The following is a 22,955-nucleotide window of genomic DNA, read 5'->3' on the forward strand; positions in this document are numbered from 1 at the left end:
CTACACTCACCCCCTAACCCGGTGCAGAAATTATTCCAGGGGAAGGGCAGGATAGAAGTCAGGGTTCCATGAAAGTGGAGTGTTAGGGGATGGGGATGAGGTCAGTCCCCCTCTGATTGCTAATCTACCTAAGATCTCCAGTACTGTACGGGTTGGTGTGGCAATGTAGGCACTGAGAAGGCAGGATTGCTTAGGAAGCCAAGCAAGGTCCCAGAGTGGCCGCCAAGCGACATCTATGTTCATGTGTACTCAGTGCTTTTTGTTCTCTCGTACACCCACTCAGAAATGTAGCGTAAATGGGCAGCCCAGTAATATTTCTGAATGTTGGGGCAGGCGATCCCTTCCCGATTTTTTGGAAACATGTAGCGCAGCAGAGATGCGATGGTGCTTCCCTTTCCAGGTGAAAGCACTAAGGTCTCTTTGTAAACGTTTGATAACTTCTGATGGAATGGGGGTGGGCAATGACTGAAACAGATATAGTAGCTGCAAAAAAATATTAATTTCTGCCACATTGATGCGGCCTAACCAAGAAATCCGAAGCAGTCTCCAACGTCCAAGACCCTCAAGAATTGCCTTACGGCAGCATGGCCAATAAAGCCAGCGTCCAGGTGGATAAGGAGTTTGTGATTGTGAGGCCTAGGTAGTGTATGTAGTGAAAGGTCCATTGAAAGGGGGAGAGTGTCTGTAAGCGGTGGAGACACAGCAGCGAGAAGGTGAGATTAGGCGCTTGTGACTTAGATAGGTTAATCTTATCCCTAGACACCTGCTCTTAGGCCAGAGGAGCTTGGATCACCACGGGGTGGTGTTTGGCTCTGTTAGGGCAAGGAAAAGGTTGCCAGCATATAATAGAACTTTATGCTCATGTCCCCCAAATGGAATACCCCTGTTAGCTGACTGTCACAGGTGGATGGCGAGTGAATAGCAGGAGAGTTAAGGGACGGCCCTGTCAGATGCCCCGAGACAGAGGAAGGACGCTAGCAGTTTGGCCATTGATGCGGATGGAGACGGTGAGTGTCACGTATGAGGCAATGATCTTTGTGGTCAAAACAGGGCCTAGTCCTATTTTCTGAAGGACCGTTCTGAGGAAAGACCACCTCACACGGTCGAAAGCCTTCTTGGCATAAAGGGAAAGGAGGAGAACATCGATGGTATGCCGTTTTACCTTGTTGAGTACGCGTCCGTGACACTGGACACTGTCAGATCCTTGACTATGTCGTATACAGCCTACCTGATCTGGGTCTAGTAACCCAAGAAGAAGGGTCTCTAAATGGTTGGATGGAATCTTAGTGTAGAGTTTCGCATCTGTATTCAAGAGGGCAATTGGGCAGTAATATGAAGTAAGATAAGATGAAGTAAGATAAGTTGGGTATTTGTCAGGTTCGGAGGCCAGCCTAATTCTTGCATTAGATACGGCGGGTGTAATACCTGTGGCATGGGTGGGTGAATTGTAGAAAGTAAGCAAGTGGTCTTGCACCTGTGGCAGAAAAAATATGTAAAAGGTCGGGGTGAGGCCATCAGGGTCAGGGAATTTGTCCGAGGGAAGTTATTGGAGGACCCTGCAGAACTCGGTAGTCGAGAAAGGTTCTTCTAGGTCTTGGGTCTGAGAAGGGTCTAGTGGTTGGCAAGTACAGCTCTGGAGGTACTTAGCCATCTCACCCCCAGAGGTGTTGAGACTCTGGTAGTAGGCTCAGAAAGCTTCTTGTTATGACATGTGCGTGATCTGAGATGAAAATATATAACATCTGCACAGAGATGAGGAAGTTTAATAAGGAAGAGGTGATAAACAGGAGGTCGATGCGGAAGTAAATTAAGTGCACATGTGAATAAAATGAGGAATTTTTTGTGTCTTGGTATAGGTATCACAAGGCCTCGAATAGGCCTGCGTAGCAAAGCTCCTTAAGTATTCCTGACTTTTCTCCCGTGCCCAGTATATGTGCTGTGATCCTGTCAAGATCAGGGTCCCAGACCAAGTTAAAATCTCCCCCTATTATACTGTGACCTCTAGCAGACCGTAGTTGTTCTGAGAGTGTTTGACTTATGAATGCTCCCAGGGTTTTAGAGCCAGTATACGACCAGTGTTGGTGTGGATACTCAGGGTGGGCCTGTGGTGGCAATTAATGCGAAGCAGATGGGTCTCCTTCAGGAAGAGTATATTGGGTCACGTTGTGTCAAGTAGCGCCAAACGTGGCACCATTTTCTAGGGGAGCTGAGCCCACGGACATTAAGGGCGAGCAACTTCCGGTCCGGTCATGGACAATATTCATATAAGGAGTGAGTCTTTGTATTGGTAGATAGGCACATACAAAAACACTTAACATAAAACAATTAGTTAAAAAAAGAAACACTTTACACACACACACAAACAACTACAAAAGATCATGTTGTAATTTCTGGAAGACAGCACAACCACCCTCCACAAGTAACCAAAGTAGGAGAGAGATATTGCAAGATATAAAAGAGGCAAGCACTAGCTCCCAGGAACCCACATGCAAAATCCTTAAAGATACACTACCTAAAGTCCCCAAACACATAACAGGCCAACTACCACCTATCCCCACTTTAAATCGTTTAATTGCACAAAGTAAAAGAACCACTAGCTATATTCCACCTTCTCCTAGAAGATACCAAAACGTACACATACCTGAACACTTTACAATGATGAGCTTGGCGGTGCCAAGTCGGGTCCGCCCCGCCGCTGCACCGTCAAACCTGTGGTTGGGAAACCCGCTAGATTACAAGCGTTTCTCGTGTCCACCGGGCTATTTTATTTTTTATTTTCCAGCGAAGTTGCCTCAGAAAATGGGCACAGCAATGGGAAAGCGATAAACAGTTCCTGCACAGCATGGACAGTAAAGTCCATGCCGTACAGGAACTGTGGGGCATGCACACAGGGGGCGAGACACCAGGAGGCCCTGTAGAGCCCCATTTGTTTCCTCTATACGAAGGTTTTTATGGCGATGGAACTGCTATGAAAACCGTTGTGGAAAGGAAATGGTAATATGCTTGGCTGGACTACAGCAGTCCCACCAAGCATATTATGGCCTCTACACTGCTGCACCACCACCAGGGAACTGTGGATCTCTGGCGGCTGTAGTGGGGCAATGGCGAACTGACTGTTCAAATTGTAGCAGGGTAGTTGGGAGACCACCACGCCCCCGCAAGTCTGACTCGTAACCAGGCCTATAATGAGGAACCTTTCTTTTTACATGACATCCTAAATAAAGAAAAACAAATACTAATATTCTCTACAGCAGATAACTTAGTAAAACTGAGAAAATGTAATGTGCAGACGATGGATGGGACCTTCAAAATGTGTCCCAAACCATTCACTCAGATATACACCATACATGGTGAATATCAAAACACAAATATTCCTTTTATGTATGCTCTACTACCAAATAAACAAAGCAGCACTGAATACTAGCTCCTAAACCATATCAACACAAACAAATAATTAATAAAAATCATACACTTTGAGCAAGAGAAGGTTTAAATAATTCAAATGATTAACACCCACACAGCCATACAAGGCTGTTACTATAATTTCAATCAAAGCATATGGAGACATCTCCAAAAACCTACACTGAGAGTATTCAACAAACAGCTCACTTGCCATTGAAATTAAGGGCCTGTGTCCCTGTCACAGAGGTAGTCAACCATTATAAAGCCCTTTCTGCCAACAAAATGAAGACAAATGTAGCCCCCTACAGGGCTATTTCGAAAACACTTGGGTTGGCAGAATGCATTGCTCAAGGCACAGACGCCAACCCAAATTCCAAATACCATAGTGGAATGCCTATGAAAGCACCTTGGTACAGAAAGCAAAAACAAACACTGCAGTGAAAGGAAGGCACTATGTCTTCTAATCCACATTAGGCAGAGTCCAACCTAAATTTTGAAAATGTATAGAAGCATTACAAAAAGAGCAAAGCTACCAACAACTAAGAATGGAACAATCTGTTACTCAAACTGGCCCTAAACATAGCAAACAAACCAAAAGAATGTACAATATGCTACAGTTTCAAGTAAAACTCTTCAAATACAACAAAGGAGTAGTTTACTTAGAAATGATTGCTAAAAGCATATTATAAAATAAATAGTTATAAACCAACTTCTCATACACTGTGATAAATTCCACACCAACAAACCAAACGTTTATTTTAAATAATAAAACATATACTATTTTATTACATCAGTCAAAAAACAATTAAAATACTGATATTATTAAAGACTAATATAATAAAGTGATATAGTAGTTATTTAAAATAAAATGTAACAATCGCCAACTAAAAATTAACAAAAGAATTCAATACATCACTTAAAATAATTACAACATATAAACAAAACAGTTCCAAATAACAATCACACAATGTTAACACAAACATTTTAAAATTACTTTTCCTACCACAACGGAAACAAAACAAATAATACTTACTGTTCTGAAATCTGCAGACATTTATGTATCCAAGCATTCAGAAAATAGTAATGCACTAAAAATAAGAAACATATTGTATAAAAAGCCCCCCCAAAAAATGCACAATTGAAACGAATCCAACATAATTCATTCACAGTACAAAATGTATGTAGGTACCATTAAGAAAAATGAAAGTGTATTAAAAGAATTAATGCTCCAGGAAAATCGAAAAAAGGAAATCAAATTCAAAAGCATTGGTTTACTATAAACCAAAAATTATTTCCTTTAAAAAAGCAACAACAACAAAAACACCCACAGGGCACAGCACGTGATCATAGACAAAAACCTGTAAAGTAAATACACTCCTAAAAATACATACACAAAGAGTTAATCATCAAAATATAACTAACATAACTTAATTTAACAAAACATTAACAAAATAGTATATAAAAACGCAAACCTACAAACTACTGAAAAACAATTACAGTAATACATCTAAATATACAACGAACCCACAAACAACACTATAACTACCTTCTAGACCTCCCCAAATCCCGTCTACAGTCAAAACTCTTGAAAAAGGACTTACCTGTTCAGATAAACAGCAGCACCTTACTGCAACTTGGTTCTGGTTAAGAGACTCCTCTCCCGTCTGTCTGACATTGGCATCACAGGCGTGGCCTGGGATTGGGTTAAATCCTTTTTGGATAACCGCTCCCAACAGGTGTGGATGCCTCCTTTTTCATCATCTATCAGCAAACTGTCTACGGGGGTTCCTCAGGGGTTCACGCTGAGCCCCCTACTCTTCAATATTTACCGTACTTAAAACCCCTGATTTATTTGGCAGGGAAGCTGGGTGCCAAAATCATGGCTTACGCCAATGACACACAGCTCCTCTTTACTTGGAAGGGCTCTGATCTCCAAACTGACACGGCCCATCTGTGCCTGTCATCAGTATTTTCTTGGCTGGCACAGGCAAGCCTTAAGTGCAACGAAGACAAATCTGAGTTGCTGCTCTATGACCAGTTTCCTCCCACCTTTAGAGAATCTCTCTGTCCTCCTGGGTATCCATGCCCCAACATGGATGGTGGCACTGCCAAGAACCTAGGAATATGGTTCGGGGAAGACTTGGGCTTCCATGAGCAGATCAAGAGACTTTCAGGGGTTTGTTTTGGCACGCTTAAAGCCTTGAGGAGGTTTTTTCCCCTGCTCCCCCGCTCTGCTAGGGAGACGGTGGCCAGGACGCTTATTCTATCGCGTCTCGACTACGCTAACGCCCTTTACATCGGCATCCCGGGGTACCTTCTAGAAAAGCTGCAGGTTATTCAAAATGCAGTTGTCAGGCTCCTGTTTAATATCCCGAAGAGAATGAGCGTACGTCAGCAGCTAAGCAACTTGCATTGGCTTCCCGTTGCCCAGCGAGTGCGCTTCAAGGTTCTGACCATGACGCATAAGGCACTTCACGGTCCAGGCCCTGCCTACATTAGCTCGAGGTTCGCTTTCTATTTTCCCAGGAGTCCTCTTCGTTCCGCCCTCCAACGCCGGCTGGTGGTTCCCAGATTTCGACGCTCGCAGCTTGGGGGGCAGTCCTTTGTGGTAAAGGCAACCACACTGTGGAATGCTCTGACAGCTGACCTTCGGCATACTAAGGAACTTTCTATTTTCAAAAAACTCCTCAAAACTCATCTGTTCAAACAGTCCATCTAGCTCTTTTGCTCACCTCTGTCACTGCTCTCCTACACGCCAGGACACTTTTGAGTAGCAGTGCGCGGTATAAATCTCCTTATAACATAACATAACTTGAAATAAGACAAATAGTTTACAAAATAGAAAGCAGCAGTAAACAAACTGGCCGCTAAATGAAAAGAAAAAAAAAGATTATTTCGCCGTAGAAATGAATGGAAACTATTGCACAAATGTTAATTAAAGGTATAAAAAATTTTATATTAAATATCTAAAACGTCAAAATATGCTAATATTAAATATTTAAAATGTATAAAGTATAAATTAAACATTAGTATAAAACATTTACAAGTATTTAAAATACACTTAAAAATATAAGATGAAATATCGAAGTTAAGAAATGTTAATGAACTGTTAAGCAGTGTAAAATAAAAGTTGAAAATGTACAACATATGTAAATATATGTATATACAAAGGTTTTATTTACTGAACTTTATAGAAATGTTTGTTTTTGGTAGGCAATAAATATAATTAACAATTTCAAAATATACAAATAATAAAGTTTAAAAAAATAGTGAGAAGATACAAATGTGTGACATGTCTATTACAAAAACAATGTAATATTATTTTATACAAACAAGCAACTAATTTTTTTAATATCTTAAATTAACAACAATACTAATAAAATAACACAAACCTTTTCCACAATATACAAATAGAAGTAAAAAATGTGCATTTACTATTCGCACTCCAATGTAAACAAATTTGGGGAAAGTGTTGGACACTAAAGGAGTGACATTTACTTTCCCCATTACATTCTAACCCAATTTGGGGAATGTGTTGGACACTAAAGGGATAACATTTACTTTTCCACTCCAATTTAAGTCAACTTGGGGAAGACGCTGGACTCTAAAGGGATCACGTACTATTCTCAGTACAATCTGAATTAATCTGGGGAATGCGTTGGACACTAAAAGGGTGACATTTACTATTCACACTCCAATCTATACCAATTTGGGGAAGGTATTGGACACTACAAAGGTGGCATTTAATAATCCCAAAACAATCTAAGGCTATTTGGAAAAATGTGTTGGACACTATAGCAGAATTTTACAATAGATCATACATATTAAACAACTTAAATTCACAATTGATACTACATACTCATACACATTTATTTACAATAAAATAAATGTAAATATTATGAAAGAAAATACTCTAAACTACAACCTATATATACTAATTTAATTTATTTAAATATTAAATATATTAATTACTATCAATAGTTAAAAAAATAAAAAAAATTCTAACATTGATAAACTTTAAACCATCAAATATTAAACTATTATTGAAAACGTTTACATCATAAAATATAAAAATATTTAATTGAATTTTATCATTTAAAAAATATAACAATTTTTGAATAAAAATATAAATTGAAAAAATTAAAATGTCTTCAATTTAAACTTCTTTTTGCAAAACGATTGAACATTTAAAATTGTACAAAAAATACTTTATTTTTTATGAGAATTTTTTTTTACCATTAATACAAATTCATTAAAATTAAAAATATTTTCTGAAAATAGTATTCCAAAAGACATTTAAACAAAAGAAAAATTATTAAATTGCATATCTGCAAAATTAATAAAAATAAATAAATATGCATTAAAAAAATCCCCACCCTCATGCCCTAAAAAACTCAATATTCTGACACAAAAAAGATTAAACAATTATTTATATACATGAAAACAACAAAATATACAAATGCAAACAATGTTATAACAAAAAACAAATATAAAAAACCATACAATAAATGACATACTAATTAACACATACAAGTATTTACAACAATATTAAAAACAACACTAAAAATAATATTTTTACCTCAGATATTCCTGTCAACAATATATTTGATGTCCTGATATTCAATGACAAGATTTTTTTTCTATATTCTGTCCAAGCACCATGTATTAGACTGCATTCCTGGGGTTTGGGTCTTTTAGCAGAGGGGCACTGAACAAAACTCAAAACTGAAGATAGTTGGAAGCCCCAAGCATTATCAAATGAAGAGCAGTAATGGGCACGTTTAGAGATTTCCTCCTAAAAACACTAGAGTAGTGAACGTTATTAAGGACTCAAATAAAGGAAACTTTTTGTAGAAGACCAAGACTTAGGGCCTGATTACAAGTCTGGCGGTCTGTAGCACTGGCGGTCCAACTGCTGAATGACAACTTTGGCGGTCGGACCGCCATTGCACTTCACAGTCCATGCCGTGCTGGAACACGCTGTGGCGGTCCTGCAGCAGTGCCTTTCTAAGGCATACATAGGTGTTTTTGAAACCACTGCCGCAGGACTGCCACACCACCCGCCAGACCACGAAAAACTCTTAATCTGGCAGGTGAGCGGCACCCCTGTTTGGCGGGTTGGTGGCATCGCTGCCTGCTCCAAGTCTGCCAAACTTGTAATCGGGCCCTTAGAGACTCATACAGGATTTGCCTACATGTCACACTAATGTTTTTGCTAATGATACAACAGGGAGACATTGACGCATGGATTATTTTGCATTATTTGTTGTATAGTACAAATAACAATACATTTTTATTTTAAAAAGTAACATCAAATCTCACCTGTAGAATGAGAAGAAAATAATCAACAGGCTTATTCCTTTGATAGAGGTAGTATTCAGGGGCCTTCTTGTTCTTTTCATCATATTTCAGCTCTTGGATGACATTGGGATGCTTAAGCAGCCTCAGAAGGATCTTTTCTGACATCTGGGATGGGCAAAATGCTTCTACCTCTATATATACACAGAAATTGAAGGTATTAATTTGGAACCAAAAGAACAAAGTAATTTTACAATTTATACACATGACAAAAAAACTGAAAACAATTTCTGTAGGAATACAGAGTGAGACTAGCCAAAGCATACTATGATTAAGAATTTTTTGCTGGCAAAATGCACCACAATATGGTTGAAGAAGTCTCATCGGTGATGGGCGGCAGTGTGAATATTGGATGATTTTTCTTGATATTTTATAGTTTTTTACACTCTGTTTAAACCACTTGGAGTTCTTTTGATTACCTCCAACAAATATTTCCAATAATTGTATTGACTATTCTCTCTTTCATGTTAATATCAATTTGAAAGTACCAATGTAAGAATCTTGCAATTTCTTTTCCAGTTTTCAACATCTCTGGGAGTAAAACATTTGATCAACTCATGTGCATAAGTATGTGAACTGTATATGCTGCTACCCTGTTTCAAGATTTCAGCAGGCCCTTTCTTCTTAAGTGTTTAGACTGTACTACATGCATATCAAGTGACTTAGGCCTCTTCATTAAGAGCACCTCTCAGATGTCGCAATGCCTGGGCATCCTATGGGGACGGTCATCTGAGCTAAAAGGTGACTCCCTTTGGTGACTTCCTATTTGTGTCTGTCAGACCTTTGACACACAGCTCATGTCCCTTTAAAGATCTGCAACAGTTCTTGCAGCAAAAAAAGAACAATGGGCGTTTTACTTCCAGGGCTCACCTGCAACATCCTCATGAAAAGAGCTTGGTAACATACTTCTATCAACAAATAAAGTATAACTCCTAGCTACAGAGTGCTGAAAAGTTGTCATTAATCACTACTTATAAGGAAATTATGATGGGCAGCTCCAACAAAACCGTTAACTACAAAATAAATGTTTAACAACTATGTTTCTTACAAAATAATGTTGTACATTTCTTATGAAATACATCTGGGTGGTCCTTAGAAAGATTTTCTTTGGGTTTAACACTTTCCCAATTACAACGCATATATGTAGAATTTACAACTATTTCTTCATAAGAAAGCATATGGCTCTCCACTTTCTTAGCTTATTTCAATGTTATTACTGCATTTGATCATTACAATATTTTAATATAAACGTTAAAACACTTAGTAGATGTGAGGGAGACTTGATAGAGAAGAGTAGTGCTATGAAATCAAGTTTTCGGGAACTCTAAAGGTGGGGAAGGTTTCTTTTGCATGGCATGACACTGTTTGAGTGATCATGATTGCATATGATTGTGGAAGTGCAGAACCCACAAAGTGACAGATCAGAGTTCCTGTGCATTGTCTCAGCTCAGTGTCGGGTCCTTTAGTCTTGTCTAGTTTGTTGGCCAGACGGATCTGTTTTTCTTCCTTCGAGGTGTCAGTGGTTTGTGAAGGCCAGGGAATGGGTGAGCTTGTAGCATTTTGCAGCTGGAGGCAGACGTTTTTGGCTTGAATCTCTAACCCTGCTTTCTGATCACGCTTGCACGAGTGGCCTTGAGAGAACAGATTTGTTTATCCTCATGGTACTTCCTTTGATCATGAGGCCGGCAGTGAGTTTTTATTCTTCCTAATTTCCCTCGCTGCCTTGAAAAAAGCTGCAACTTTCTGGGTGATTTCAGGGTCATAATAGACTAGAAGCAACTCCATTGTATCTTCCAATCAACACCAGTTTGTTCACATGGGCACCTCTGGGACACAAAAGATCTCCATCACATGTGGAATCCAACAGGTTTCTATACAGTCACTTGCCATCTTCAACCTTTACATGCAGCCACTTGGTGCTCAACTCACAAACAACAGCATCAAGATTCAACAATAGGCAGACAGTACACAATTCTACTTGAAAGTCCGCTCTGCATCAGACATTAAATGCCTCAGACACTGCTTTCACATCATCCAGAGTTGGCTGTCCAGCCCCTACTTGAAGTTCAACCCAACCAAGGCAAAATTCCTATTGTCAAGAACAACAAACAAGATACAGTGCAAACCTGCCTTGCTGACATGAACCTTGATAGCTTCAAACCCCATCTCGCACCAAATCGAAAATTACTTGTATTCACCTGGACTGCAACCTCTTCCGCAAAGAACACCTTGCAAAAATAACAAATTAGGCTTGGTACCAGCTCTCTCTTTAGAAAGTCAAACAGTTTTTTTCAGAAAGTGACTTCAGAATTGCTGTTCAAGCACATGTACTCTGGCATCTAGAGGGTGGCAATGCCCTGGCTCCATGGCTTCCCAGACCCCACACTGGAACCCTTTTAAGGGCATCCTACATATCACAGCACCTCTCATCCAGAACCTGAAGAATTAGCACCACATCACTTCCATCCTGCTAAAACTCCATTGGCTCCCCCATCTTCTTCAAATTCAACTGCATAATTCACAAAGCCATTAAAACCAGCACCACCCCTTATCTTGCAGACAAACTTACCATCTCTGGTGGATCGAGGCACACCCGGTGCCAGGACACCATCAGACTGCATACTAAGAAGTTGAAAATTTAAAAACAGCACAACTAGCCTTTTCTATTCATGTACCCAGCATCCAGAACAATGTACCCATATCCCCCAGTACCAACTCAATGCTGCTCCAATTTAGGAAGTAGTTGAAGACTCACCTCTTTAAAGAATACTACATCACAACTGTCCACAACTCAACTTCCTCTCATATTGTTTGTTGACTTTACGCTTGTCTTTGACTATGTACAGGGCTCTAGTGCCTTTTGGTTAGTTTTGAACTACAGTCATACCATATATATACATTTTTTGTCTTCCCTGTATGTACTTCTTGTCAGGGTCTTTAAACATGACTTTCTGCCCTTTGAATACTTTTTAAGAAGTCAAACAAATTTTGGATGATGTTTTTGTAATTTAGCACCCCTGCAAAGACATTCTGGCATTGCAGTTTTGTTCCATCTGTAGCTTCGGTCCTGTGAGTTCAGCAGGCGGAATTGTGCTGGAGAGAAGCTTCTGCGCTCCAATTTGACTTCTAGGGTGGTGACATATATAGCATATATAGTTGCTGATGATGGTGCAGTTCGAAAACCTCCATCTAGGGTATGCTCTTAATCCAGTTCTCTTTTTCTTGCTATTCTTATTTGTTGAGTTTGATATAATGCCATTTTAGTACTGTTTTGTAGGACTCATACTTCTGAGGGATGCAGCGTGAGAAGAACATCTGAGAGGGGTTAGTTCAGTTTCCTTACTTCTTATGCTACTTGCTCTTTCGAACAGGTTTTACTGGGCAGGTTATTCCCTGCATTTGTCAATCAGAATGGCTGAGAATGGTTTGCTGTGCATGGCAGTGCAGCTCATTACCTTATTCTGGCACTGTGTCCCTTCTGGGGTAAATACAGTCTGTCTAAAAGACTGTTGATGGGGAGAATTCTGGGAAATATAGCAGCGATTTTCATAGTTTTCTCCATTATATTCCTATGTCTGAAGTATTCCCAATGTTGACTAAACTTCTACTACATAGGTGGAAACTGAGTCCATTATTGCGTAAGCTATAGTTATTATGCTGGACAGTATGCCACCTTCAAAGCAATGAGTGAAGTGAAGAATCTGATGGGCAATCATTTGGTTTTCCTGAGGAATTATCTGCCTGTGGATACTAAGAGTCTGATGTAGGAACGGTAATGCACATGGAGGTAAAAATAGGTAGTCTTTGGATTTATTCCCATTCCAGGTAAAAGTTCTTGACTCTGGTGTTTCATGGATTGGGAACTCTAAATTAGGATCTTGCTTTTTCCTTTGTTGATAGCAATGCTATCACTGTGTGGGAGAGAAGACTTTTTAGAACATTTGGTTTGCGTGGCAGGAATACAGAGTTATCTGTGGAGAGGAGATGGGGACAGAGATATTCTAGTGTTTTGGTCTCGACACTCTGCTTTGTTTGTTTATCATGCAGAACATTAAGAAACATGTTGAACAAGGAAGGGTCCAGTAGGCAGCCTTGTTTGATGCCAGATATGATGGGGGAATTTTGGAGACAGCTAGCTGTTTGAATCATTTCTCACTTGCTCCGATGTGGCTGTGTAAAGCAGAATCAGAAAGGGGTTTAGAAATGTGTTTGCCAGCTTTGTCTGAGGGTATTTCTGTCAATGCGGTCGAAGTCCAGAGAGAAGCCCAGAAACGTGGGTTATGGGCACCTCTTCTTTTGTTTTGTATATTTCAGTACCAGTTGCTGGAATGTAAAGACCTGGTCTACAGTCGAAGGCATGACCTATGGGAAGAGGCTGCCTCAGAATTCATCTTGATGGATACAAAGGATCCCTTCATCTTTTTCCCATTTTTGGATTTTTCTTTCAATTATGTAGATGAAGAACATGGCTTTGCTGTCTATTAAACTGATCGGCCTATATGATTTTGACTCCGACATCTAGCTTTGCTTGTAAATCGGGACTATGATGTTGTTAATTAATGAGCATGATCATTTGAATTAAATGGCAGGGGAGGATCAAATTATGTGGCAGATTTGACTGTATTATGCTACAAGAAAAAAAATATGTGGTGTAATGCAGCACGTTTTGTGTTAGCATTAATTCATTATTTTGAGATTTTTACATGTTAAGAATATCTGGGCAAAGGTTTCATCTCATTAGTACCACTTTGACACCCAAATACAAAAAAAAAGAAGCAGACAGGTGACCTGTTAACCTTTGCGTAGGACATTCCACTGCATGGCAATACATGTTGCCACATTTTTCAGAAACATTTGATCTGTTGGGGCAAGAAACAATTTTTGATTGGTGCAATTCTGCAGATTATGCAACAGATAATGGATTATGTAGGTAATGCAGCGAATCCATAATTATCAGTAAATTCTGCAGCTACAAAATCATATGAATCCAGAAGCCCTGACCATAAGTCCAGTAAAGAACAAGTTTCAATACAATTGTGAAAGAGCTTCTATAAACATTTTTGCCCACCTGTGAGAGATGTATCTGCACAGTTCCCTTGGAAGGAGATTTGAGCCTGGAGCCTTTTCATTTGTCAGCAGTATGACTGTTTCCTCTATGTGTTTGATAGAAAGGCAGTTTTTAAAATCTCCCTTGCATTAGTTCCCACTGGCAATTTTTGTGTGGGTTAAGTTAGTGTTTTGTGGGGCTGCAGTGCTATTCCGAAATTCTGACTGTGGGTTGTTTTGAAAGATATCTTGAAAGAGGTAGACCCATTTGCTCTGGGAGATTTTGTGGTTACATAGTGATGGTTTTCTGAAAATGTATAATTTTACATCCTCAAATAATCTCATCTAGATAGAAATGCCATTTTATCCTTCTACGTCCTTGAGGTCTCATAACTGGATTGGCTCTACAAACACTGTTCCTGGGAAATTAGTAACTCTCTACATTTGCCTCAAAACCTTTTTAAACTTCCCTCACAAATATTTTGCATAAGATTAAACCTTTCATATTCAGTTTAAGATAAATCAGATAAGACTCTTACTTCATCTCTTAATTGGGACTGCCATGATCCAACTAAGAATATCTAACATTCTTCATTTGTATTAACCCGATTAAGACACTGCACATCTGTCTGTGCACGTCTTTAGTAGCACAGACATATGTTGCTTATCGTTCGGCTTAACTAAGACCTGTCTACATTTTTACGCTTCCATTCCCAGGTATACTCACTCCTATTTTAGGAACTCATATTCTGCTTAAGCATTTCTAAACTTTGGGCACACAAATGGCATAGCCTACATTTATAACATAAACTAAAAAGTCAATATGCATCCTGAACAAACACTGAGGCAGCTTCTCTTTTATACTCACAAAACAATTTTGAAAATGAAATAAACTACCTGGTTGCAATACACTATGTAATATGAACAGTGATATGTTTTAGCTAGGAATGAAAATCAAAAAGAGCCTAGTAAAACGCATCTTTGAGGTGTTCTCCCTCATTCCTAGCACTAAAAACGTAGCTGACTGTTTTTTGGGACATTCATCTTGATTGATGTTGACTATCCCAATTTTGAAAATGAAATAAACTACCTGGTTGCAATACACTATGTAATATGAACAGTGATATGTTTTAGCTAGGAATGAAAATCAAAAAGAGCCTAGTAAAACGCATCTTTGAGGTGTTCTCCCTCATTCCTAGCACTAAAAACGTAGCTGACTGTTTTTTGGGACATTCATCTTGATTGATGTTGACTATCCCCATTCGACAACAAAACATTTGTTCTGATTCTACCATACCGGAAGTGTTTCTAACATTATTATGTGATAAGCAAATCCATATAATAAACTATGTCATCATCATCAAATATTCTTTATTCGGCTTATGCAACCATAGAAATTGTATACAAAATAGGTTAAGTAAAATCAATCATAAAAAAAACAGTAATAAATAAAGACATTACATATCTAACACTATGAGCTAACCCCAAAAAATCTAAAAAAATATTGTAAACACTCAGAATGGGCAAAGATGGTCATAGCAGCATAGGATTATGGATCTCAATCGATTGTACAGGATGTAAATTCATGCAGAATATATTAAAAGTACATTGTAGAGCGAATGGGGGCCGAACAGAGCAGTCCACATATGCAGAGCAAATCACATTCAAAATGTAAAGTTTTTAAAGATTAAAAATAAAGTGCCAATGTGCGTTCTGAAAGTGAAATCTTAATAACATCCTCACGAAATGACATGTTGCCACAAACTGTGTATCTTACATCTGACCAATATTACACAAGCTTTATATAGCTATTATACTAAAACGCTACATGCTATGTTACAACAAGCATTGAAAATGCAATAGGTCTTGCCCTCGTTTAAGTTAAAGCAATTCTGTTTGTAATTAAGTGGTTTTTTAGCTTTGCTTTTATTAGTGTTTTTCAAACTTTCATGTACATGGCATGCATACGTATGCATATATGTATATGTATGTGTGTATTTATATAGATATACAGATGTATATATATGTATGTATATATATATATATACATATACATATAAATAAATATATATATATATATATATATATATACATAGATGTGCATACGTGTGCGCGTAGAGAGAGGTAGAGAGTAGTAGAGAGAGGTAGAGAATAGAGTGTAGAGAGTGAGTAGTAGAGAGTAGAGAGTGTGTAGTAGAGTGAGTAGTAGAGAATAGTAGAGAATGTGTTGTAGAGTGAGTAGTTGAGAGTGAGTAGAGAACAGTGAGTGTGTAGTAAAGTGTGTAGTACAGTGTGTAGTAGAGTGTGTGTAGTAGAGTGTGTGTAGTAGAGTGAGTAGTAGAGTGTGTGTAGTAGAGTGAGTAGTAGAGTGTGTGCAGTAGAGTGTGTAGTAGAGTGTGTTTAGTAGAGAGTGTGTACTAGAGAGTAGTGGGTGTGTAGTAGTGTGTAGTAGAGTGAGTAGTAGAGTGTGTAGTAGAGTAGTAAAGAGGAAGTAGTAGAGTAGTAGAGAGTGAGTAGTAGAGTAGTAGAGAATGTGTAGTAGAGTGTGCACTAGAGAGTGTGTAGTAGAGAGTAGTGAGTGTGTAGTAGCGAGTGTAGTAGAGTGTGTAGTAGTGAGTAGTAGAGAGTGAGTAGTAGAGTGTGTAGTAGATAGTGTGTAGTAGAGAGTGTTGTAGAGAGTGTATAATAGAGTGAGTAGTAGAGAAGTGTAGTAGAGATTGAGTAGTAGTGAGTGTGTAGTATAGAGTGTGTAATATAGAGTGAGTAGTAGAGAATAGTAGAGTGTGTAGTAGAGAGTGAGTAGAGTTAGTATAGTAGTGAGTGTGTAGTAGAGAGTAGTAGAGTTAGTAGAGAGTGAGTAGCAGAGTTTGTAGTAGAGAGTGTGTAATAGAGAATAGTAGAGAGTAGTAGACAGAGAGTAGTAGAGAGTGTGTAGTAGAGTGTGTAGCAGAGAAAAGTAGAGTAGTGAGTGTGTAGTAATGAGTGTGTAGTAGAGTGTGTAGTAGAGTGTGTAGTAGTGAGTGTGTAGTAGAGGGTAGTAGATAGAGTGTGTGTAGTAGTGTGTGAAGTAGAGAGTGAGTAGTAGAGAATAGAAGAGAATATAGTAGAGTGTGTAGTAGAGTAGTGAGTGTGTAGTAGTGTGTGTAGTAGAGAATAGTAGAGTAGTGAGTGTGTAGTAGTGAGTGTGTAGTAGAGAGTGTGTAGTAGACTGTGTAGTAGAGAGTGAGTAGGAGAGAATAGTAGAGTGCGTAGTAGAGAGTTAGTAGTAGCGAATAGTAGAGTAGCGAGTGTATAGTAGAGAGTTAGTGGCAAATAGTAGAGTAGTGAGTGTGTAGTAGAGTGTGTCAGAGTGTGTAGTAGAGTGTGTAGTAGAGAATGCACAGCAGAGAGTGAGTAGTAGAGAGTGAGTAGTAGAGTAGTGAGTGTGTAGTAGAGTGTAGTAGAGTGAGTAGTAGAGAATAGTAGAGAGTAGTAGAAAGTGTGTAGTAGAGTGTAGTAGAGAGTGTGTAGTAGAGAAGTGTGTGTGTAGTAGAGTGTGTAGTAGAGAGTGTAGTAGAAAGTAGTAGTAGAGTGAGTAGTAGAGTAATAGACAGTGAGTAGTAGAGTAGTAGAGTGTAGTAGAGTGTGTAGTAGAGTGTGTAGTAGAGAATAGTAGAGTAGTGAGTGTGTAGTAGTGAGTGTGTAGTAGAGTGTAGTAGAGTGTGTAGAAGATGATAGTAGAGTAGTGAGTGTGTAGTAGTGAGTGTGTAGTAGAGTGTGTAGCAGAGAATAGTAGAGAGTAGTGAGTGTGTAGTAGATAGTAGAGAGTGTGTAGTAGAGTGTAGTAGAGAGTGTTTAGTGGAGTCGTGAGTGTGTAGTAGAGAGTAGTAGAGTGAGTAGTAGAGTAGTAGACGGTGAGTATGTAGCCGAGAGTGTGTAGTAGTGTGTAGTAGAGAGTAGTGAGTGTGTAGTAGAGAGTGTGTAGCAGAGTAGTGAGTGTGTAGTAGATAGTAGAGTGTGTGTAGTAGAGTGTGTAGTAGTGAGTGTGTAGTAGTGAGTGTGTAGTATAGAGTGTGTAATATAGAGTGAGTAGTAGAGAATAGTAGAGTGTGTAGTAGAGAGTGAGTAGCAAAGAATAATTGAGTAGTGGGTGTGTAGTAGAGTGAGTAGTAGAGAGTAGTGAGTGTGTAGTAGAGGTGTGTAGTAGAGAGTAGTGAGTGTGTAGTAGAGAGTGTGTAGTAGAGAGTGAGTAGTAGAGTAGTGTGTGTAGTAGAGTGTAGTTGAGTGAGTAGTAGAGAATAGTAGAGAGTAGTAGAAAGTGTGTCGTAGAGTGTAGTAGAGAGTGTGTAGTAGAGTGAGTAGTAGAGAGTAGTAGAGAGTGAGTAGTAGAGAGTGAGTAGTGGAAAATAGTAGAGAGTAGTAGAGTGTGTAGTAGCTTGTGTAATAGAGTGAGGTAGAGAGTGTGTAGTAGAGTGTGTGGGAGAGAGTAGTAGAGTGAGTAGTAGAGAGTGAGTAGCAGAGAGTGAGTAGTAGAGAGTGAGTAGTAGAGAGTTGTGAGTGTGTAGCAGAGTAGTGAGTGTGTAGTAGAGTGTAGTAGAGTGAGTAGTAGAGAATAGTAGAGAATAGTAGAGAGTAGTAGAGGGTGTGTAGTAGAGTGTGTAGTACAGTGTAGTAGGGAGTGTGTAGTGGAGTGGTGATTGTATAGTAGAGTGTGTGTAGTAGATAGTGTAGTAGAGAGTAGTAGAGTGAGTAGTAGAGTAGTATACCGTGAGTAGTAGAGTAGTAGAGAGTAGTAGTGAGTGTGTAGTAGAGAGTGTGTAGTAGAGAATAGTAGAGTGGTGAGTGTGTAGTAGAGTGTGTAGTAGAGAATAGTAGAGAGTAGTGACTGTAGTAGTGACTCTGTAGTAGAGTGTGTAGTAGAGAATAGTAAAGAGTAGTGAGTGTGTAGTAGTGAGTGTGTAGTAGAGTGTAGAGCAGTGTGTAGTAGAGCGTGTAGTAGAGAGTAGTAGACAGTAGTAGAGTGAGTAGTAGAGTAGTAGACAGTGAGTAGTAGAGTAGTACAGAGAGTGTAGTAGAGAGTGTGCAGTAGACAGTGTGTAGTAGAGTGTGTAGTAGTGTAGTAGAGAGTGAGTAGTAGAGAATAGTAGAGAGTAGTGAGTGTGTAGTAGTGAGTGTATAGTAGAGTGTAGTAGAGAGTAGTAGAATGAGTAGAGTGAGTAGAGTGTGTGTAGTAGAGAGCGTGTAGTAGAAAATAGTAGAGTAGTGTGTGTAGTAGTGAGTGTGTAGTAGAGTGTGTAGTAGAGAGTGTGTAGTAGAGTGAGTAGTAGAGAATAGTAGAGAGTGAGTAGTAGAGAGTAGTAGTGTAGTAGAGCGTGTGTAGTAGTGTAGTAGAGTGTGTGTAGTAGAGTGGAGTAGAGTGCAGTAGAGAGTAGTATAATGAGTAGTAGAGTGAGTAGAGTGTGTGTAGTAGAGTGTGTGTAGTAGAGAGCGCGTAGTAGAAAATAGTAGAGTAGTGAGTGTGTAGTAGTGAGTGTGTAGTAGAGTGTGTAGTAGAGAGTGTGTAGTAGAGAGTGAGTAGTAGAGAGTGAGTAGTAGAGAGTAGTAGTGTAGTAGAGCGTGTGTAGTAGAGTGTAGTAGAGGGTGTGTAGTAGAGTGGAGTAGAGAGTAGTAGAGTGAGTAGTAGAGTGTGTGTAATTGAGAGTGTGTTGTAGAGTGTGTAGTAGAGAGTAGTAGAGAGTAGTAGAGTGAGTAGTAGAGTAGTAGACAGTGAGTAGTAGTGTAGTAGAGTGTGTAGTAGAGAGTGTGTAGTAGAGTGTGTAGTAGAGTGTGTTGTAGAGTGTGTAGTAGAGAGTAGTAGAGTGAGTAGTAGAGTAGTAGACAGTTAGTAGTAGACAGTGAGTAGTAGTGTAGTAGAGTGTGTAGTAGAGAGTGAGTAGTAGAGTGTAGTAGAGAGTAGTAGAATGAGTAGTAGAGTGAGTAAAGTGTGTGTAGTAGAGTGTGCGTAGTAGAGAGCGTGTAGTAGAAAATAGTAGAGTAGTGAGTGTGTAGTAGTGAGTGTGTAGTAGAGAGTGTGTAGTAGAGAGTGTGTAGTAGAGAGTGAGTAGTAGAGAATAGTAGAGAGTGAGTAGTAGAGAGTAGTAGTGTAGTAGAGCGTGTGTAGTAGAGTGTAGTAGAGGGTGTGTAGTAGAGTGGAGTAGAGAGTCGTAGAGTGAGTAGTAGAGTGTGTGTAGTAGAGAATGTGTTGTAGAGTGTGTAGTAGAGAGTAGTAGAGTGAGTAGTAGAGTAGTAGACAGTGAGTAGTAGACAGTGAGTAGTAGTGTAGTAGAGTGTGTAGTAGAGAGTGTGTAGTAGAGTGTGTAGTAGATAGTAGTAGAGTAGTAGACAGTGAGTAGTAGACAGTGAGTAGTAGTGTAGTAGAGTGTGTAGTAGACAGTGAGTAGTAGACAGTGAGTAGAAGTGTAGTAGAGTGTGTAGTAGAGAGTGTGTAGAGTGTGTGTAGTAGAGTGTGTGTAGTAGAGAGCGTGTAGTAGAAAATAGTAGAGTAGTGAGTGTGTAGTAGTGAGTGTGTAGTAGAGTATGTAGTAGAGAGTGTGTAGTAGAGAGTGAGTAGTAGAGAATAGTAGAGAGTGAGTAGTAGAGAGTAGTAGTGTAGTAGAGCGTGTGTAGTAGAGTGTAGTAGAGGGTGTGTAGTAGAGTGGAGTAGAGAGTAGTAGAGTGAGTAGTAGGGTGTGTGTAGTAGAGAGTGTGTTGTATAGTGTGTAGTAGAGAGTAGTAGAGTAGTAGACAATGAGTAGTAGTGTAGTAGAGTGTGTAGTAGAGAGTGTGTAGTAGAGAGTGTGTAGTAGAGAGTGTGTAGTAGAGAGTGTGTAGTAGAGAGTGTGTTGTAGAGTGTGTAGTAGAGAGTGTGTTGTAGAGTGTGTAGTAGAGAGTAGTAGAGTGAGTAGTAGACAGTGAGTAGTAGACAGTGAGTAGTAGTGTAGTAGAGTGTGTAGTAGAGAGTGTGTAGTAGAGAGTATGTAGTAGAGTATGTTGTAGAGTGTGTAGTAGAGAGTAGTAGAGTGAGTAGTAGAGTAGTAGACAGTGAGTAGTATACAGTGAGTAGTAGTGTAGTAGAGTGTGTAGTAGAGAGTGAGTAGTAGAGTGTAGTAGAGAGTAGTAGAATGAGTAGTAGAGTGAGTAAAGTGTGTGTAGTAGAGTGTGCGTAGTAGAGAGCGTGTAGTAGAAAATAGTAGAGTAGTGAGTGTGTAGTAGTGAGTGTGTAGTAGAGAGTGTGTAGTAGAGAGTATGTAGTAGAGAGTGAGTAGTAGAGAATAGTAGAGAGTGAGTAGTAGAGAGTAGTAGTGTAGTAGAGCGTGTGTAGTAGAGTGTAGTAGAGGGTGTGTAGTAGAGTGGAGTAGAGAGTCGTAGAGTGAGTAGTAGAGTGTGTGTAGTAGAGAATGTGTTGTAGAGTGTGTAGTAGAGAGTAGTAGAGTGAGTAGTAGAGTAGTAGACAGTGAGTAGTAGACAGTGAGTAGTAGTGTAGTAGAGTGTGTAGTAGAGAGTGTGTAGTAGAGTGTGTAGTAGATAGTAGTAGAGTAGTAGACAGTGAGTAGTAGACAGTGAGTAGTAGTGTAGTAGAGTGTGTAGTAGACAGTGAGTAGTAGACAGTGAGTAGAAGTGTAGTAGAGTGTGTAGTAGAGAGTGTGTAGAGTGTGTGTAGTAGAGTGTGTGTAGTAGAGAGCGTGTAGTAGAAAATAGTAGAGTAGTGAGTGTGTAGTAGTGAGTGTGTAGTAGAGTATGTAGTAGAGAGTGTGTAGTAGAGAGTGAGTAGTAGAGAATAGTAGAGAGTGAGTAGTAGAGAGTAGTAGTGTAGTAGAGCGTGTGTAGTAGAGTGTAGTAGAGGGTGTGTAGTAGAGTGGAGTAGAGAGTAGTAGAGTGAGTAGTAGGGTGTGTGTAGTAGAGAGTGTGTTGTATAGTGTGTAGTAGAGAGTAGTAGAGTAGTAGACAGTGAGTAGTAGTGTAGTAGAGTGTGTAGTAGAGAGTGTGTAGTAGAGAGTGTGTAGTAGAGAGTGTGTAGTAGAGAGTGTGTAGTAGAGAGTGTGTAGTAGAGAGTGTGTTGTAGAGTGTGTAGTAGAGAGTGTGTTGTAGAGTGTGTAGTAGAGAGTAGTAGAGTGAGTAGTAGACAGTGAGTAGTAGACAGTGAGTAGTAGTGTAGTAGAGTGTGTAGTAGAGAGTGTGTAGTAGAGAGTATGTAGTAGAGTATGTTGTAGAGTGTGTAGTAGAGAGTAGTAGAGTGAGTAGTAGAGTAGTAGACAGTGAGTAGTATACAGTGAGTAGTAGTGTAGTAGAGTGTGTAGTAGAGAGTGTGTGGTAGAGAATAGTAGTGAGTGTGTAGTAGTGAGTGTAGCAGAGAGTGTGTAGTAGAGAATAGTAGAGTAGTGAGTGTGTAGTAGTGAGTGTGTAGTAAAGAGTGTGTAGTAGAGAATAGTAGAAAGTAGTGAGTGTGTAGTAGAGAGTAGTAGAGAGTGTGGAGTATAGTAGAGAGTGGGTATTAGAGTAGTGAGTGTGTGGTAGAGAGTGTGTAGTAGAGTAGTAGACAGTGAGTAGTAGACAGTGAGTAGTAGAGTAGTAGAGAGTGTGTAGTAGAGAATAGTAGAGTAGTGGGTGTGTAGTAGTGAGTGTGTAGGAGAGAGTGTGTAGTAGAGAATAGTAGAGAGTAGTGAGTGTGTAGTTGTGAGTGTGTAGTAGAGAGTAGTAGTGTGTAGTAGTGTGTAGTAGAGAGTGTATAGTAGAGTAGTGAGTGTGTAGTAGAGAGTATGTAGTAGCGTGTAATAGTAGAAAGGTAGTAGAGAGTGGTAGTAGAGTGCAGTAGAGTAGTAGAGTGCAGTAGAGAGTGTGTTGTAGAGAGTGTGTATAGAGAATAGTAAAGAGTAGTGAGTGTGTAGTAGTAGAGTGTGTAGTACAGAGTAGTAGAGAGTGTGTAGTTGAGTAGTAGACAGTGAGTAGTAGTGTAGTTGAGTGTGTAGTAGAGAGTGTGTAGTAGAGAGTACTGAGCGCATAGTAGTGAGTGTGTAGTAGAGTGTGTAGGAGAGAGTCTGTAGTAGAGAGTAGTTTGCCCCCCCCCCCCCCCCCGGTCGTATTGGCCCCCAACAGCCGGTTAACACTATACCTCACTCCCTGTATATAATGTG

The 22,955-nt window shown here is 39.5% G+C and overlaps 1 protein-coding gene across 5 annotated transcripts in view; it reads right to left on the reverse strand.

Moving 5' to 3' along the window:
- CNNM2 (cyclin and CBS domain divalent metal cation transport mediator 2) overlaps nucleotides 1-22,955 on the reverse strand; it is a 1,049,463-nt gene that overhangs the window by 241,525 nt on the left and 784,983 nt on the right. For all 5 annotated transcript variants that reach the window (XM_078643677.1, XM_078643678.1, XM_078643679.1 and 2 more), the window contains one exon: nucleotides 8,725-8,894. In XM_078643677.1, the coding sequence (XP_078499803.1) occupies nucleotides 8,725-8,894 (170 nt within the window). The remainder of the gene's footprint in view (nucleotides 1-8,724; nucleotides 8,895-22,955) is intronic.

Source organism: Lissotriton helveticus, chromosome 5_1 (assembly GCF_964261635.1).
Source record: "Lissotriton helveticus chromosome 5_1, aLisHel1.1, whole genome shotgun sequence".
NCBI lineage: Eukaryota > Metazoa > Chordata > Amphibia > Caudata > Salamandridae > Lissotriton > Lissotriton helveticus.